The 14,597-nt window shown below is 43.1% G+C and overlaps 1 protein-coding gene across 2 annotated transcripts in view; it reads right to left on the bottom strand.

Annotated features, from left to right (window-relative positions):
- LOC126484378 (scm-like with four MBT domains protein 2) overlaps positions 1 to 14,597 on the bottom strand; it is a 194,327-nt gene that overhangs the window by 147,318 nt on the left and 32,412 nt on the right. For both annotated transcript variants that reach the window (XM_050107866.1, XM_050107867.1), the window contains exon 3: positions 3,489 to 3,848. In XM_050107866.1, the coding sequence (XP_049963823.1) occupies positions 3,489 to 3,848 (360 nt within the window). The remainder of the gene's footprint in view (positions 1 to 3,488; positions 3,849 to 14,597) is intronic.

Raw genomic sequence — 14,597 nt, 5'->3', positions numbered from 1 at the left:
TGGAAATGGCATTCCAGCTAACAAAGAATGTGTACAAAAAGAAGTCAGTATCAATTAACGCAAAAATAAGGCACTACAACACTGTGATTAAGCCAGAGTGTCTGTATGCATCTGAATGTTTAGCAATGAACACTAACAAGGAAATGGAAGCTATAGCAAAAAAGGAGCGAAAAATCATTAGAGGAGTACTTGGGCCGAGGTTTGAGAATGGGACTTGGAAGCTTAGAAGTAATAGAGAAGTGTATGACAAAATTGAGGAAGTGGGAGATACTATGAGGAAGAGAAGAGTAAGCTTTTACGCCCATTTGAAAAGAATGAATGATGAAAGGCTGACAAAGAAAATATTCATGTTTTTTGACAAGAACCCCAGAACCCAAATTACCTGGTTCAAAGAAGTCAAAGCAGACTTAGAGGAGATGGGTATAGGAGAAGATGATATAACCAACAGAGACTTAATGAGAGACAAAATTCAACATTTTGAAGGATTTGAAGTGAAAAAGAGAAGAACTGGAGGAACAGTGTGGACAGAAGACCGAAGGGAGCAGCACAGAGAGAGGATGAAGAGATATTGGCAGAAGAGAAAAAGAGGAGGAGCGCAATAGGAGAAATGTACATTGAAAAATAGTTGTTTAACGCGGTCCCTAGACGGCCAAAATCGGAATAAAAAAAAAAGAGCCAAAAATTAGAATAGGATATTGTTATTATGAATATTAAATGAGTGTATTTGATCTGAAGAATATGAACTGGAAATCATATCTTGTCAAGGCAATGCCTTTTGAAAGTAACTGACCAATTCTTCTTTAAATTTTAATTAATTCATATTAAACAAAGCATGATCTTTTATGGGAAACCTGTTATCTGAATTGAAATAGTTCAATTACTGCAAAAGGTCATTTTTAAAAGGTGTTAAAAACAAGTGGGGTAGTACTCTCATATCAGGCTTGGTGGGATTTTTCATGAAAGATATTCCTCACAAGATCTATCATATATCCACACATATATAGACAGACAGACAGACAGACACACACACACACACACACACACACACACACACACACACAAAGGCAAAAATCTGTTTCCCAGGACGACAACAGAAAGTGTAAATACAAGTAAAATGATTATTATGATAAGATACAAATAATTTCAAGTGATTTTACATTTTAGCCCAAAGTATGAGTTATGTTACATCAGAAGCAACATTTAATACATGAAAATTTATGTAAAAAGAGCACAGATCTTTCAGTGAGAAGCAATCAATCGGATGTCAATCAAATACTTACTACAATCAAGACTTTTAAAGAATGGTGAATTCAACATAACTGTATCACAATGTGATAGGATTTAGGATGTTTTTGGATTAGCAGTTCATCTGGAACAGTACTTCTGTCAAAGAACAACACTACTGTCCTAAGACCAACTCGGCAAAAACAGAACTCAGAGAAAAAGCTGACACTATCCTAATGACCTGTATATACAGGAACTGCGGAAGAACTGCCCAGAAAACACATGAATACCGGTGTCAGTACAGAGAAACTTGAATATCTGAAGTACTGCGGACACATTATCAAACAGACGACTAGAAACTCAATACGTTTGGCATACTGAAACTGACATAGAGAGATGCACAACATGCAATATTGCTGGCCACACTGCAAGACAACTACCAACATTAGTATATAACTGCATATAAGATTAATGTTGTTCACTACGGAGAGTTGAGCCTCCAAGTGAGATTAGGAAGATGCCATAATTCCATGATCCGTTAATGTATGGTACTAACACAACACAACACTTTAACTTTGTTAATGTGTACCTGTTACAAAGAAAAGTTACTTGTGTTCACTTTAGCATTGAAATACACCATTTGAAAGTCCTTTTTCTCTGTGTAAGGAATATCTTTTTCTTTCAAGATTTTGTAATTTAAGACATGTTTCAATTTAAAATCATAACTGTCATTGGAATTTTAGAACCAAAGCCTCTTGTACATACAGTGCTATTATCATGCAGCCCTAATTTTCTATATTCAAAAATGTATACAATTATTGAGAAAATATGTTAGTTAATGAAATGTCTTATATTCCCAGTGGATTTTACCAGAAAATGGGGAGAAAAGTGTGCATCTAAAAATATTTTCCTGAAAGCACAACCAATATTAATGCCATTTGAAGAATATGTCGTAAATAGTTAATCAAAATATCTTAATTACCAAGTACTACCTAGCAGAAGTTGTGGATCTTGGTAAGAGCAGTCTTATCATCAGAGGGTGTTTGTGGAAATAAATATGTGTTGATTGAATCCTTATCACCAGTATTGTCTTAATTCTTTAAAATTGTTCTAAGCATCTACTTGAACATCAAATGAACACAAGAAAAGAGGCATCTTACAAGGTACTAAGATCAGTAATGTTACTAGTGGTTCCAAATTAGAGATAGCAAAACATAAAGAATAAGCAATATTACAGTAGTGCTGCTGCATGGTGACAAAAGACAGTGCAGTAAAGGTCAGCGCACGATGGGGTAAGCCGGAATGCTCAAGACATTTTTACAGAACAGCTTGAAAGTGATAACTGTAAAGATCCATATTAGTAATATGGCTGGCTCTTTATTAGTGGATAATTACAACAGACATCGAAAGATCGGTAAACATTTGTTTGCCACACCATCTTTTCCTTACTTACCTTGTCAAGTTTGTAAAATGAATACCTTTGGTGGCATAGAATGTTTATTTCCAATGTTTCTTCTTAGGGTCCAACAAAAAACTATAATCCTCCAGAAATTTCACCGTGAGCTACCACTGAAACAATTTCTCACAACATGCAGGTGCAACTGCTTCAGCCGTTCAAGATAGAAAGACTCATGTGAATGTGGAAATATGTATCAGAAATTTCTGTATAAATTCTAAGTGGGAAACAATAAACAAAACTGAGGAAAGACAGACACTCACCTGCAACTCAATGAGACATGGTGTATACACACAGTTGGCTCCATAAATTTTTTGGGACACACACAAACACACACACACACACACACACACACACACACACACACACACAGACACAGACACAGACAGAGAGAGAGAGAGAGAGAGAGATATTGGGATATTTTATGTTGTTAACCGTGTGTGCAACACATGAAATAGCTGCAAGCGAGTGACTGCATTCCCACATTTTTACGGGTAATTTGATACGAAAGGCTATCTAAGGAAAACATTTACATATTAATGCCTCACTGTCTCAATTACAAACAACATCCAATAGTTTCTGGAACACTGTAACAGTTTTCAAATATAATAGAGTACAAACTTAATATGTGTACAGCAAATAAGTTGAAGAGGACAACATAATAAAAATTTTATTGAAATGATTATTTTTCAACAAGCTGAATTTAACTGAATGAAGTAATTGTAATATTTTAGACAGAGAATTTTAGTAACTCTGCATGGTTGAAAGTTGGAAACAGTGGCTAAACAAAACAGTGCTATGAACTGACCCCAGCTAGCAGCTCTTCAGTGACAGGTGTAACAGCTGCAGCAGCCTGCTGTGCTTCCTCAGCTGCTGCTCTTTGCAGGGCCCCGACATCTGCATCGTCTCCTGCTGCCGAGAGCAGTTCTGGTGGAGGCAGCAATTGCAAACCATTTGCAGCACCCCATCCCGGCGGGTGGACCCTTACTTTATCTGGATCGCACCAGAATTGCAGTGCAGTATTTTGAGGACCGAGACCCAGAGGTCGAACGCGAAGGAGGGGGCCACAGGCTAAGGTCAATGAGCAAGGCCAGTATCCACCTCCACTTCGGTCTGGTACTTCCACGACAGTTCCCGGACGAAGGCCAGATGCTAGAGACCGCTCCACCTGCGGCAGGAACACACTTCATAAGTTACAAAAGGAAAAAAAGTTCAGATGTGTGTGAAATCTTATGGGACTTAACTGCTAAAGTCATCAGTCCCTAAGCTTACGCACTACTTAACCTAAATTAGCCTAAGGACAAAAACACACACCCATGCCCGAGGGAGGACTCGAACCTCCGCCGGGACCAGCCGCACAGTCCATGACTGCAGTGCCTTAGACAGTTCGACTAATCCCGCGCGGCCGTAGGTTACAACAACTCTTGATGTGCACATAAGAATACAGGTGTTAGTCACATAAGGCACAAAATTATAAATGAATGACTAATATGATACAAATACAAATAGTATACAATCCTATAATCCATTGACATTCAGTTCATTTTCAGTGAAGTATAAGTTCCAGTGTGAAGGAAGGAATAAAGAAAGAAAGAAAGATTTGAGTTTAATACCTCAGTCATTGGAGATGGGGCACTGGATACAGCTTTTTTTAAAAGGAACCATCCTGAATTTTCCTTACGTGGTTTAGCAAAACCACAGAAAATCTAAATCTAGTGGGAAACTTAATATCGAAACTGGGGACCATGTAGTAAACGAACCGAAGGAATTCTGCTGCTTTGGAAGCAAAACAACAGTTGAAGAACAGAGGATATTAGACATAGGCTAGAACAGGAAAAGAGAGCATTTCTCATTAAAACAAGCTTACAGGTACCAAACCTTGACCTTAACTTGGAAAAGAAATTTTAGAGATTGTATGTCTTGAGTGTGGATGTATTGCATGGAAGGAAATTATGGACTGTAAGAAAACTGGAAAAGTAGAGAATCTAACTGAGATGTGGTGTTACTGAAAGATTCCGAAAGTTATGTGGAAGAAGAAATGAATATCTGGCAAACAATATTCATAAGAACGGATAGGATGATAAGCAGTATGTCAAGACATCAGGAAGTACCTTCCAGGGTAACAGAGGGAACTGTGAAGGGGAGAAATTGTAGGTGAAGACAAGAGATTGGAACATATACAACAAACAACTAGGATATTGAATGTTAGTGCTATTGTGAGATGAACAGGTTCGCACAATCGACGAAATCGTGGCGGGATCGAGGAAAAAAAGTAAGCTGATGGCCCCACACCCCTTTCTCACCGGAAAACTGCAAATAAAAGCAATCTTCTTCCCTTTTTTAATCATATGACAGCAACTATTACCACTGTCACATTTGCCTTTTCAACCACTACACTCATACAGTCCATAGTAATGCACAACCATACTGTAATTATTCATCTTTAAATTGGACCCATCCTCGGGGTGCTTCTTGCTTATTTCATGTAGAGTTCAAATAAGAAATATTTCAACCCATGCAGTTCCAAGTAATTAAAAATTTATAACAATCCCATAAATTTGAAACAACACACAGAAAAGAGTACAGTACACTAAGCAATAGTCTACAAGTATATCATGTAAGTACTACTCAGGCAATAAGATGCTAATTATCAAATTCACATGTGTCAAATATTTGTATTCACGTCATACGCAAGAGTGAAACCGTGGAAACACTATCCAAATACAGTGTTTTGATGAACATGTTTTGCCACCTCCTTAGCAATCACTCACAAGAGTCCAAGTTAAGTCAATATCTTTGGCGATGGTGAACTGATAAAGTTTACATGACAATTAGTTATCACAGTGCATTGTTGGTGGTGGTTTGCAGTTTTCCTCTTCTGAATTGTATTAGAAATGTAATGCATCATTTAATTACTGTGAACTAGTAACTGCCAACAACTACATGACAATGCCAGTTCTGTTCTCTCGGTCACTTACTAACATCAGTTATCTAAAGTTCTTCTGTTCATTTAACCCATTCAATGTTGCCTGTTCACAAAAACATGCACCATTCATGTAGTTATTACTCATTTGCTTTGGAGGTTCTTATATAACCACAAAGCAGGACACAGACATCCATTTACCTAGCGAGCTTGTAATCCACTGTTTTTGCCATGGAAGAAGGTACACTCACACATGGACAATGAGAATATTAAGTATTCTGCATAATTTTACATCTAGTGTAATTAATGTACAGAAAAATAACGTAGTTATTACTTTAGTGAAATAAAGGAGCTAAATTATATTGTCTGTGTGACTCTGAAATACAAAGAATCAGATATATCAAAATGATGCATACTAAACTATGCTGTTGTAGTCTTAATTCCTGGTTTGATGTAGAGATCCATGCTAGTTCATCCTGCACAATCTCCGCTCCGCTTAACTCTCGCAACCTACAGTCTTTTGAATCTGCTTGCTGTATTCAAGTCTTAGTCTCTTTCTACAATAAAATACAATGCAATTTCTAGCCACAAAATTTTGTTTCATAACAAAATTGACAATTCTTTGATTCCTCAATCAACAGGTCCTTTCTTTTAGTCAAGTTGTGCCATAAATTTCTTTTTCTTTTTTATTTCATTTACCCATCCAAAGTTCAGCATTCTTCTATAGTACAACATCTCAAAAGCATCTTTACTCTTCCTGTCTGAAATGCTTATTAACCCATCTCACTTCCATACAAGACTACAATCAACACAAGAGTACAATCCACAAAATCTACAACTTAGCTGCAACAACTGTGACACATTCTACATGAGTGTGACTACTAACAAGCCCTATGTCCGCACAAATGGCCACTGCCAAACTGTTGCCAAGAGACAGGTGGACCACCCATGGGGTGAACATGCTGCCCCACACAATTTGCTTCACTTTAATGACCGCTACAGAGCCTGCCCTGTATTTCAAACAAGTCGTTTCCTTTACTAATTCTGTTCTGGTTCCTTGAGAGAAGTTCATTTCCCTCAAGGAACATCATAATGTTTAAGTTTAAATACGCTATAGATCATGTATCTAATTACTTAATATTTTTGTAAACAAGAGTGACCTGTGGCTTTTCACCACAAGGGGGCTATTTGCTGCACGAGAAATTCCCAATCAATTTGAGGTAGGAAACAGGCCAATTCTGCAGCACATTCAATGTATAAACTAACTGGAATACTGTCAGAGATTGGTGCATTGTTTTTAATTGTGTTTCAATATTGAAGAGGACTACAAATTTCAATGTCTCTCATTGTGGAGTCTTTGTGGTGGTTAGAAATTGATATGGTAGTATCCTCATGCATAAATACCATTTTAAATGAAGAATTAAATATTTTACACAACAGAAACTCCTGGTAGAAATATAAACAATGTAGGAAAAGATAGGTTGCTACTTACTATATACAGGTGCTGCTAAAAGACATTCACATATAAGCTTTTGGCCACAGCCCTTGTTGGAAAAGGAGAAACACACACAGTTTATACATACAAGCAAGCACGCTTCATGCCCACATGACCACCAATTTCGGCATCCTGGCCCGAGCTGTCAGAGTTGGTGGTCATGTGTGCATGAGGTGTGCTTGCTTGTGAGCATTTCTCCATATCTGACGAAGGCTGTGGCTAAAAGCTTACGTGTAAGTGTCTTAATTGTTCCTGTCTGCAACTTATTGAATTAAATATTTCAGCTTTTCGTCTGCTGTCTGCAGCTTCAATGCCAGACAGATCCACATGAGACTGACAGGAAAGTTTGGATTCATCTAATGACTTAATGTACGAGCACAACTTTCTGTGGTTTTCTGAAAGATCTTTCCCCAAGATATAACTGTGAAAATTATTGTAGACTTCAGAGATAGCTCTTCTTATGGATGCATGAGCTGCTGTTAAGTTTTTTTTTATGTTTCCCAGCAATCTCTTTCGAAGCATGACTGTAGCAGTCTCTGTTTCTGCAACACCCTATGAATGGTATCATTACACCCAAGTAAGTCTTTGTCACTGTTTATAATTTCATTTGGTACACATTTACTTAGACCACGGTTTACACTGTCTTTCAGCTTTAATTGCAATTGTTCCGCAATTATTGGACCTGAGCTCAATGTTGTCAGTGTCTCCTTCAAGTAAGTTGTTATTGATTATCACTTTGACCAAATGTTCCTAGCTTTCTTGATGAACATTGTTCCTGTAATAGCATGTGGTCACTAATCTCTCCCTCACTGGTGACAGTCTTGAAAAGATTGGGTCCATCTGTAGCCAGGATGTCTACAATATTGTCACGTAGACGAAGGTGTAATTAGATGAACGACGAACACTACCTTCACTTAACGAAGGTTTATTCAGCACTTGCACATAGAAGAGTGCAGAACGAACTGCCTCCGGCCAGAACACATACAGTATACAGACATTCCTGTACAATGATTCTTGACACTTGTGAATACTTGTAGAATGTACTTGAACTGAATATAGAAATTAAAATTGTACAGTCCAGGTGAGTTTTGAACTCATAACCCTCCATGCAACAGTTTAGTATCACATCCACTACACCACAGTACTACTCAGCTTCTTCTGTGACACTGCTCCCTCCTTAAGAGAACAGCGTCTTGGTGTTACATCCTCCTTGTCCGGCAACGAGTCATCAGTCCTGCATACTCTGACTCCCAATGACTGATGCTCGCCCTGGTAGTGATCTTAGAACTTTTTTTGCCACTAAGCTCTTCATCAGTTTCCACTTGTTGCCTGTCGCTGGAGCTTCGAATTTACCCTGGGTGGCAGGATCCTTGTAGGGCTTTATTCGAACGACGTGGACCGTATCTCTGATCTTTCATCTTCTTGCGTCGGGGTCAAAATCTTCAACTTCGTAAGTAAAATCAGGCAACTGTCTTACAATCTTATAAGGTCCAAAGTAGCGTCTGAGGAGCTTCTCAGAGAGACCAACCTTCCAAACAGGATCGAAGATCCAGACAAGGTCACCAGTCTGGTAGACAATAGGGCGGTGGCTCGCGTCATACCATTGGCGATTGTTTTCTTCAGCCTGCAGTGTGCGGAGTCGAGCTAACTGCTGAGCTTCCTCAGCTCTCGTTAACACCTGGCTGATGTAGTCGTCGTCCATGTCATCAGGATGTAATGGAAACACAGTGTCCATCGACGCCGTCGCCTCACACCCATGCACCACGAAAAATGGCGTAAATCCTGGTGGTGTCTTGTTTGGCAGTGTTGTAGGCAATGTCATGAAAGGTAACACCTCACCACGGTTGCTCTGCTCAACAATGACGAACACTGATAGTGTTGTGTCGGTATCTGGGCCGACACCGTGAAGTTGAGATGGCTGAAAATTAACTCTAGACTAACGCTGTAGCCGATAGGGCACGCACGGCTAAAGCAGACGGGCGTGAAGTCTGGAACATGAGAACTTATAAATGAATAAGAAGAAAAGTATGTAGATGCTTATTACTTATCTTTTTATTAGTCCTTGGAATACATCTCTCTTGAATACTCGTAAGCTATAGGCAGTGATACAAATGGCGCCTTGCTAGTTCATAGCCATTAACTTAGCTGATGGCTATTCTGTCTCTTGGCTAATGAGAGAGAAAGGCTTCGTACAACTGGTCGGTAGCTAGGTCCTCATACAACTGGGCGGTAGCTTGGTTCTCGTACAACTGGGCGGTAGCTAGGTTCGCGTACAACTGGGGCGAGTCCACTCTCGTATCACGAGACCTGCCTTGGTGGTGGCGCTAGGTCTGCGATCACAGTGGCGACACGCGGGTCCGACATGTACTACATGGACCGCGGCCGATTTAAGCTACCACCTAGCAAGTGTGGTGTCTGGCGGTGACACCACATTCCTCCCCCGCAAATCGGCGAACGGTCGTGTGATAAGGCTTCCGCCCGCCGTGGGGAGGACCACATGTTGACTTATGCGATGAGGTGGGGAGCCTAACAACAGGCGAGGCTGTGCCACCCGCACCCGGCCATTCGGTCCGAGGGGAGCTAGGAAACGCCTGAAAAACTAGTCCAGGGTGCACGTCAACATGCGGTGTTTGCGCCCGTAATGAGACAGGAGGGACCGAAGGGTCGATTTCCATTGCGTCGGGGTAGTCGACGCGCGATGACGTCATGTGGTCCGGAGCGGGCGGGAGTTCCATGGCGGAGGACAGCTGGTCACGGGAAGCGATCGGCGGCGCGTGACCCTGGGAGGCGCTTGGCGGCTGCAACGAAGCGTCGAATGCGGGCGGCGCCGGCGGGAGAACAAGCGGCGGCGGCGGCGGCTGCTGCTGCTGCTGCGGCGGCGGCGGCGCGTCGCCATGGGGCAAAATGGAAGGCATCGTCGGTAACACCTGGGGATGAGGCGAGCCAGTAGATGGGTCCCCAGGGCTCTGACCGGACGGCACCGTCGCTGAAAGCAGACGGGGAGCGGCAGAACCCGAGCGACGACAGAGGCGCAGCTGATTGAAATGCCGACGCACCTCACCAGAGGCCCCCAAAACCAAATACATCGCGCGGCCGAGGCAGCGAAGAATGCGCCCTGCGAGCCAACGCCGTGAACCTCGATAGTTGCGATAAAATACAACGTCGCCTGGAGCAAAAGCAGGAGTCTGCCGCTGCACAGGAACCTGATGCGGCGGATGCAGCAAAGACATCAAGGTGCGATGAGGACGACCGTGGAGCAACTCAGCCGGCGAGCGACCATCTCGGGGCTGAGAGCGATACGAAGACAAAAAGAGCAACAATGCGTCCTCCCGAGAATGCGACTCTTTCAATTTCAACATCTGTGACTTGAAAGTCCGGACCAATCGTTCAGCGGCACCGTTGGACTGAGGCGAAAACGGCGCGGATGTCAGATGTTGAATACCATTGGCCTGGCAGAATGACTGAAATTCTGCGGACATGAATTGTGGGCCATTGTCGGAAACAATAGTCTGCGGAAGACCTTCAATGCAAAAGATAGCAGACAACGCTTGGATTGTGGCGGAGGACGTCGTGGAAGACATCCGGACAACAAAAGGAAAATTACTGAAGGCATCGACCAGAACCAACCATCGAGCATTCCAGAATGGACCAGCAAAATCAATGTGCAAGCGTTGCCAAGGGGAAGTGGCTTTTGGCCATGCAAAGACTTTCCGCGGCGGTGCGGACTGTTGTTCGGCACACGCCGGGCACGAAGAACACATTTTCGTAATCGCAGCATCGATTCCGAACCAAGTACAGTGCTGACGAGCAAGTTGTTTCGTTCGCACTATACCCCAATGTCCTTGGTGAAGAAGCCGTAAAACAGAGGACTGTAACGAACGTGGGACCACGACTCTGGACTGATCATTATCAGAACGCAACAACAAAACACCACGTCGAACAAAAAGTCACTCCTTGTGAGCAAAAAATCGGCGAACCAACGGATCCTCGATCCGAGACTTTGACAAAGGCCATTGCGTAGCAACAAAACGCAAAACAGTAGCAAGGACAGGGTCAGCAGCTGTGGCTGTAGCGACACGACGAAAATCAATCGGAAACGATTCGACCACTTCATCGGTTTCCGAATCAATGAACATGCAAGCAAGTTCGGAAGAATCGAATGCTTTATCCTCAGCAACAGGCAACCGGGACAACGCATCGGCGTTTCCGTGCTTAGCAGTGGACCGATACAAGACATCGTAGCGGTACTGCGAGAGGAAAATAGACCAGCGAATGAATTTCTGCGCTGTACGTGGAGGTACAGGCTTGGTCGGATGAAAAAGCGATGTCAAAGGTTTGTGGTCTGTGATGATGGTAAAGTGACGACCATACAAGAAATCATGGAACTTAGTAACACCAAACACGAGAGCCAAAGCTTTTTTCTCTATCTGTGAAAGAATTTCTTTGCGCAGACGAGAGCTATTTGGACGCAAAGGCAATAGGGCGATCATGGGAGCCAACTTTGTGCGCAAGCACAGCACCGATCCCGAAATCCGATGCATCTACCATCACAAAAGGGGTTTCTGGGGATCGAATGGCGTAAGGCAAGTATTAGAAAGCAACGCCGATTTCAACTGGCGAAAGGCGCGTTCACATTCCGTCGTCCAGACGAACGGAACACCTGTACGGCGTAAGCGATGAAGCGGAGCTGAAAGAGAAGAGGCATTGCGCACATTCACTCACACCTTGTGATTCTACATTGTGCAATGTTCTTGCGACCTCCTGACGCAATGCGTGGGGAACATTGCGCGCTCTGAAAAATTTCGGTTGCGCGTTGACCTTCAGTTCTAAATGTGCTTCATAGTTTTTAGCGCAACCTAAGCCCGGTGCAAAATTGTCTGCAAATTCTTCACATACACTAGAAACACTGTCTGAAGGCACAGTTTGATTCACTGATAGGACCTGATTTACAATAGACATGTTAAACAACTTAAATAAATCTAGACCAAACAAGTTCACTGCAGAAGAAGAACGAAGAACATAAAATGACACAAGTTGTGTTTGTCCCTTGTATGTTGCAAGAAGGCTGCACTGTCCTAACACAGGAATTGTCTGTCCGGAATATGTAGTTAGCTGAACATTTGCGGAACGCAACGGAGGTTTGCCCAGTTGTTTGTACGTGTCGTGATTGAGCAATGAAACTGCAGCTCCGGTATCGAGCTGGAATGGTATCACTTTGCCTTCAAAGTCTAAGTCCACAAAAAGTTTATTGTTCTGCTGACGACAAGAGCGACTGTTTTGTGCAATTGGAACAGACACTGGTACAGAATCACTTGCTAATTGACGTGATTTCCGGCGACGTCGACGCACAGTTTTTGTGGGACGAACACAGTCACTGTTAGAGAAAGTGTCACTGGACGAAGCGGAATTAACGACATGAATGTCCATAGGCAAAGGTCCACGAGCCTGAGTGTCCTGGGTTCGATTCCGGCGCGAAGCAAAGGGCCTGGAATGATTGTGATTGTCTGATCTGAGCTTTTGCTGGCAAACACTTTGAACATGTCCTTTCTTATTGCAGAAAAAGCAAATAGCTTGGCGTGACGGGCAATGTTCACGCGAATGTCTAGTAGCACACCGCGGGCATGATTTCACTGCATTTGTGGGCTGGCGCGGCACACCTGGCTTAGCACGCGGCGGTCGCTGTGTCGACGTGCACAAGGCCCGGTTACCGGGCCGCGCAGCGCGTCCAGCGGGCCGGTTAATGTTACACACGGCTGGCGAAGTTTCAAAAGATTCCTGAGCACAGTCAAGTGTGTCCTGTCTATCCAATATGTCTATCACTTGTTGAAGGGAGGGATTAACTAGTTTCAAAATTTGCTCCCGTATGCGAACATCAGAAACGTTCTGTGCAATTGCATCACGCACCATTGTATCTGAATAAGAAAGACCACAGTCACATTCAAAGGCACAGTCCCTAGTAAGTCCTTGCAATGTTGCTACCCACTCCCTATTAGTTTGACCGGCCGTACGTTTTGTACGAAAGAACGTATACCGTTTTGCAACCACATTAACTGTTTCTTTGAAATAGGCATCTAATGCAGACAAAATTTCCTCGTAGGACAAAGTTGCTACGTCGCGTCGGGGAAACAATTTCACTATTACACGGTATGTGGACACACCGACACAAGAAAGCAAAAACGGCTGCCGCTCTTTACCTTGAATTCTGTAGGCAGCGAGGTGAAAGTTGAACTGGCGAGACCACTCTTGCCAGGTCTCATCGGCTGCCACGTATGGTCGAAAGGGAGGTGCAACAGCGTTTAGTGGCAGCGGTAGCGAAGAAGCGGCGGCGGCCGCATCGGTGTGCAGCACACGTTGACCCTGGACGAGCTGTCCAAGGGCATCCAGTAACGCCTGCGTCTGCTGATTCTGCAAGCGATAAAATTCGGACAGTACATCTGGAGAATGTGGCGAAGCCATTACACAATTAAATGTAAGCAATCAGAAAACACTTTAAATCGTCGCCAATGTTGTAAACGAATGAATACAAACTCATTTGCTCGTCGCCAATAAATGTTGTGTCGGTATCTGGGCCGACACCGTGAAGTTGAGATGGCTGAAAATTAACTCTAGACTAACGCTGTAGCCGATAGGGCACGCACGGCTAAAGCAGACGGGCGTGAAGTCTGGAACATGAGAACTTATAAATGAATAAGAAGAAAAGTATGTAGATGCTTATTACTTATCTTTTTATTAGTCCTTGGAATACATCTCTCTTGAATACTCGTAAGCTATAGGCAGTGATACAAATGGCGCCTTGCTAGTTCATAGCCATTAACTTAGCTGATGGCTATTCTGTCTCTTGGCTAATGAGAGAGAAAGGCTTCGTACAACTGGTCGGTAGCTAGGTCCTCATACAACTGGGCGGTAGCTTGGTTCTCGTACAACTGGGCGGTAGCTAGGTTCGCGTACAACTGGGGCGAGTCCACTCTCGTATCACGAGACCTGCCTTGGTGGTGGCGCTAGGTCTGCGATCACAGTGGCGACACGCGGGTCCGACATGTACTACATGGACCGCGGCCGATTTAAGCTACCACCTAGCAAGTGTGGTGTCTGGCGGTGACACCACAGATAGCATGTCGGCCAAGGTCTTATTAAGGCGTTTAGTAAGCTCATTAGTTTGTGGATGGTAGGCAGTAGTCATGTGATGAGTAATGTTGCACTGACAGTTTATCTCTGTCACAAGATTTAATTGAAAAACTTTCCCTCAATATGTAATTAACAACCGTATTTTAATACAATGTCTTCCACGATGAATTTGGCTAACTCGCATGCTTCCGCTGTTTTCATGGCTTTTGTAATGGCATAGCATGTGAGATAATCAGTGCAAACAATACTCCCTCTATTGACACTAGCAGACGTTGGAAATCGCCTGAGGAGGGTAATCTCAACACGCTGGAAAGGCGTTTCGGCTGGTGGAATTGGTATGAGTCGGCCAGGTGGTTTCGGAAGAACTGCCTTTC

This window comes from Schistocerca serialis, chromosome 6 (genome assembly GCF_023864345.2).
Source record: "Schistocerca serialis cubense isolate TAMUIC-IGC-003099 chromosome 6, iqSchSeri2.2, whole genome shotgun sequence".
Classification (NCBI taxonomy): Eukaryota; Metazoa; Arthropoda; class Insecta; order Orthoptera; family Acrididae; genus Schistocerca; species Schistocerca serialis.
This window is presented reverse-complemented; position numbering and strand designations above follow the sequence as displayed.